Raw genomic sequence first — 4,992 nt, 5'->3', positions numbered from 1 at the left:
CCCAATCAAGCTGTCCGCGTACAGGGCAGCATGCGCTCTCGCTGTAGGTCACGTGACACGGACGAAATGGAACGGGGAAAGAAAGAAGGAAGAGATAAAGGAGAAAAATAAACAACGGAGGGATTATATGGACAGAAGGTGGCGTCTTTATCTGCAGGTATCAAACAGTGACACTTAGCTTGTAAATGTGATATCTATCATAAACTGTGAGTGAAACCCACTCATAGAGCTGTGGTATTTAGCTCTGGCTAGTGCGCAGCGGATTGGCGAGCTGAAAATGCTGACACTGGATGCCCATTTGTATTCATCAAAGTAGCACAGTGCGTTAAGCTAGTTGGCACGGAGGGACTTGCTTTTACACAGCGTTCATTTCTGGTTTTGTCCCGGTGTTGTGGAAACTGTGACTGCTTCCCGAGAAGGAGTCCCGCAAACTGCTGATGTGTCAAAACCTTGTGACCAGCCCAACTAACCAACCAGTCCCGCCGCTGGAGACTTAGCTCGCAGTGGTGGAAAATACAGCTAATGCGATGTTAGCCTCTCATGTCGAAACTAACTGGACGTCGACATGTCATTTCGTCGTCGGTTCCACTTGGACTTGTAATTAAGAAGGAAAAAAAAGCAGCAGGACTATAAACTTGTTGGTCCTGCTGTATCTTGCAATTGTTTTTAAATAAGAGTGTAACTTCTGTCTTTTCCAGCATTCCTTAGGAGAGACAGAAAAAGACAAAAGAAGATGGGCGACATTTTAATTTATTAGGTCCAGATGCGATGGGTGGACAGTGGTGGATGCCAGTTCGATATGAGATAAACACGTAAGTAAAAGTGTATTTTAAATATGTAGTGTTTTTTAGTATCTTTTAGTATCATTTGTGCCTGCACCAAATGGAAAAACTACAACAAACAACTTGCGTACTTAAACTTCTTCAACTTCAACTTTAATGCCTCCTTCTCTACTGATTAAAACCGGATAACTTGTTGTTGACAAAGAGGGAAGGTCTGAGCTTTAGTTACAGCTGAACATGTGATGTCGCAGCATGTACCGAAACAATTCTCCCTCTTTAAGTCAGCTTTCTCAGTTGGCCTACATTTGCCGTGGACCAAACCTATGCAGCATTTCTTTTACTTTATACTTTAGTTTTACTTTGGCCACCCTTTATGTCAAAGGTTATGTCTGTGCACTTGCGCTGTGGAAAATGTCAAATAAAAGTGTTTATACTGCTGTGAGGGCTGGCAGGATGGGCAGGAGGAGACCAGAGACCATAGGCTGAAGTCTGGTTAAGAAGAATGTGCCCGTCCTAAGAGTCTGGTAGTACAGCAGTGAATCTCATTTTTAGGTGTGACTGACATCTTTTAACAGGAGAAGAGCAAATAGACTATTATATTTACTATATCTAATATCCTTACAGTCCTGCAGCAAGGACAGCAAAGGGTCTGTAGGTTTTTCTATTCAACTAACACCAATTAGCACAGTTTACAGCAGAGCTTAAATATAGACTAATCCATTTAACCTTGGTCATGATGTCTGTCTTCACCATGTCCTTTAGGTAAATAAAGAATCTCCTGAGGAAAAGGAGGAAGGGAGAAGATGAAGCTGAACGAACGCAGTGTGGCGCACTACGCCACCTGTGACTCACCACCAGACAAGACGGGCTTCCTGTTCAAAAAGGGTGAGCGCAACACAGCTTATCACCGGCGCTGGTTTGTCCTGAAGGGTAACATGCTCTTCTACTTTGAGGAGCGTGACAGCCGAGAGCCCATCGGTGTCATTGTCCTTGAAGGATGCACCGTGGAGCTGTGCGAGTCAGCCGAGGAGTTCGCCTTTGCCATCAAGTTTGACTGTGCCAAAGCGCGCGTGTACAAGATGGCTGCCGAGAACCAAGCAGCCATGGAGTCGTGGGTGAAAGCGTTGTCAAGGGCCAGCTTTGACTACATGAGGCTGGTGGTGAAGGAGCTGGAGAGGCAGCTCGAGGAAATCCAGGAGGCTGCAGGAGGCAACTGTGTCGGAGCTGGAGTCGGTGTCCTGCAGGGCAGGCCCAAGTCATCCAGGCGACACCAGGTGTCACGGAGCAGGTCTGGAGCATCCTCATCTTCGTCATCTTTATCTTCCTCATCATCATCATCAAGTGCACCTGCCACATCAGCCCTCTCCTCTGCACAAAAGGGCCTCCAGGATGAGATGCAGCCCATTTCTGAGTGTTCCAAGGAGAATAAAGTTGCCTGGAGTAAACCACCAGTTCACTTGGCAAATGGTTTTGTTGACGCAGCGTCTTCCTGTGTGGCCTGGGAGGGCAGCGCAGACTCCGGGAACAGCGCACTGATTGGTAATGGGCCCGATGGGGTGAGGGCTCCGCCAGTGCCACCCAGGAGAAGAGGAGCGTCTCTGGAAAGCCCTGTCTCTCCTGGCACTGGCTGCTTCTCCAAACTCCATGACTGGTATGGCAAAGAAGTGGAGGAACTGAGAGTGCAGTGGCTGCAGAGCCAGTAAACTGATGGAGATGGATCATCTGGAATGATAAAACTGTGAAAAAAGTTCCACAGTTTTATCATTCCTTCCTCAACATTCTGCAATATTACACCCTTCTGAACCGAACAGAGGGGCGAGAAAACTGTGACTTGTTTGAAACTCTGTCTTAATATCAACAGTTAAAACAGATCTAAAAAATTTAGGTTGATTCCAGATCTTGTCTGGCACAGGGGAACCAGTGTGACTTAAACATTAACACTATCCACAGTACAATCCAAATAATTTTCAAACCCAAAATATGCTCCCTCCACAGTTTACTATCATTTGCCAAGGACAATTAAAAATGTTAAAATTACAGTATTTAAAGTCAACATTGATTAAAGGTTGGCTTTGTTTGGCTTTGTTTTATGTAAAATCCAGAAAGAAATATGCTGTTCTATTATTATTGTTATTACCAATGTTGGCTTCAGAAATGCTGGTGCAGTTGTTTTGGAGTCAGTTTTCTTAAAAGCTGTATGAACCTTGACCTATCGTTGTGTTCTAGTAAATGTATGCATGAAAACTAGCACAAGCTAAGCATGCAGAATACCAAAAAACAAACACTGCTAAAATGACCACAGTTAAGTGTTTTCCTTTTGGAAGGTAAAAGTACGGGACGTTTCTGTTATATTATGCAAATGAAATAAAGAAGGTCACATCAACAACACTTTGAAAACATTCCACAAACAAAATATAACATTGAAGATTAAACAAAGACGGATTCTATTGGTGCAGCATCTTCACAATCTAACAACATGGGCAAGAGGACAGTTAACAGCTCTTGTGTCTCATAACGTCAAGCCACTTTAAGCTGGCTGAGAAACTTGTCCAGATTGTCTGCCATATTCCCACTGGGGCACATCTTACCCCAGAGGCCTTATGGTTGCTAAGGTCAGAGCATCCTCTCGACAGTCACTGGGGACCGTTAGTGGTAGCGGGATGTCTTGCTCAGAGCAACTCATTGGTATTTTTAGCCCTTGTTTGCCATGAGCCAGATGATGCTGTGTCATGAGAAGGCTTGTCACTTAGTTCTCTCTTGACTCTTGTGTTTCACAAAAGTTAGTTTCTTTAACTGACAGCACCTGACACTTGTTGTTGTAATTATCTGATAATTTCATATTCTTCTGCATTGAATCATCTTAATTTGATCACACTGTTGGTTACTTTGTTACAGCTGATTAACCTTAGTGTTACTGTTAAAGGCCTATAACCTCTTGGTTTGTATAGAAATATTCCATGTTGGAAATTTAACACCAGCAATATGCAAAATGGGCCTTTTAAAACAATTCACTTACATAACCGTTTACATTTTTGTTTTATGTGTGCCTTATGTCATCATTATACTCTATTATTGCACTTGCAACCATTACCATAGTGCTACAGCAGTGGGAGGGTTTGACTTCTTTTTTAAACGTATGACTGTATTCTTTCTTTCTGGGAAATGCTCATCTGGGTGCAATCATTTTTTGACAATGGCTCGGTTCCTTCGGTCAATATCAATGCACAGCACTATCATTACTGTTATACACTTAGTTTGTACAGAAACGACAATGTGGAAAGGAGTGATACAGTGTGGGTTGGGTTTTTTCAAAACAATGGTATCAAGGCAGTATGGTTTTGTCACCCATTATCTAAAAGTAATGTTGTAGTAGCAGTTTCATTAAGAGCGTTGAAGAAATTACAGATGATTATAGTCTGGTTTTTTTTCAATAATATTTAAAGGATTTTGTGAATGTGTCAAATCAACCATATAAATGATCATGGAATCAGGAGTGCCAAATGAGGAATGCAATCTAAAATGCACAATAACATTTTTTTCCTTTGATTTCCATGGTTGTGCTACAGTTTTTCATTGTCTTAGTACACGTTGAGTGTCATTTTTAAATAACTAATAATATTTAGTACATTGTCCTGATATGGTACTCTGAAAAGAACTAAGCATTTGCTGTAATACTCTCAATAAACAGCGTTAATATGTTGTCAACAGTTATTTTTGTGAGTGTCTGCAAGACATTTTCTAGTTCTTGGTATGGCTGGTTTGGGCATCAGTTGTTTTCTTCGATTTATTTTCATTTTTAGAGAGGAGCACAACATGACAGGTTTCCTGCATTCATCCATGACCTGGTCCTGGGCTCGCCTTATGAAAACACTCACACATTCTTGGTGCTATTCGTTTTGTTTCTCACCAGGTGTCGTTGTGCAGTAACTCTTCTCTCAAACCCTTGACTTTTGAGAGGTCATTACTTAACACCTGGAGGGACATGTGAATGTAAATAACCCTCTGGTTCAGCAGGACGGCGATGTCTAGAGCAGAAAAACAACATTTTCTAATATCGGCCTATATGGTTTATGCGCTTTAATTTCCCTTTTTCTTATGGAGGAAGTTCTTGATAAACCGTCAATATGATCAACTGAAAATCAGCAACAGAGTAGAAGCTTAAATGTGTCACTTTAGGTTGTCTCCTTGCACTATAGATTGATAAGGTGTA

General features: G+C 42.1%; 1 protein-coding gene across 2 annotated transcripts; it reads left to right on the top strand.

Moving 5' to 3' along the window:
* pheta1 (PH domain containing endocytic trafficking adaptor 1) lies at positions 1-4,481 on the top strand. Of its 2 annotated transcripts, XM_046387827.1 has the most exons (4): positions 1-157; positions 699-812; positions 1,545-2,495; positions 2,539-4,481. In XM_046387827.1, the coding sequence occupies exon 3, from the start codon at positions 1,586-1,588 to the stop codon at positions 2,483-2,485; it is 900 nt and encodes a 299-aa protein (XP_046243783.1). In that variant the 5' UTR covers positions 1-157; positions 699-812; positions 1,545-1,585; the 3' UTR covers positions 2,486-2,495; positions 2,539-4,481. The 2 variants fall into 2 exon arrangements, with proteins under 2 accessions (XP_046243783.1, XP_046243782.1); XM_046387826.1 differs by having other exon boundaries at positions 1,545-4,481.
* Positions 4,482-4,992: the final 511 nt, after the last annotated feature.

Source organism: Scatophagus argus, chromosome 4, assembly GCF_020382885.2.
Source record: "Scatophagus argus isolate fScaArg1 chromosome 4, fScaArg1.pri, whole genome shotgun sequence".
Lineage (NCBI taxonomy): Eukaryota > Metazoa > Chordata > Actinopteri > Scatophagidae > Scatophagus > Scatophagus argus.
This window is presented reverse-complemented; position numbering and strand designations above follow the sequence as displayed.

What these genes read in the sequence shown, in the direction of transcription:
- pheta1 (XM_046387827.1), top strand. Translation starts at nt 1,586, where the DNA reads ATGAAGCTGAACGAACGCAGTGTGGCGCACTACGCCACCTGTGACTCA.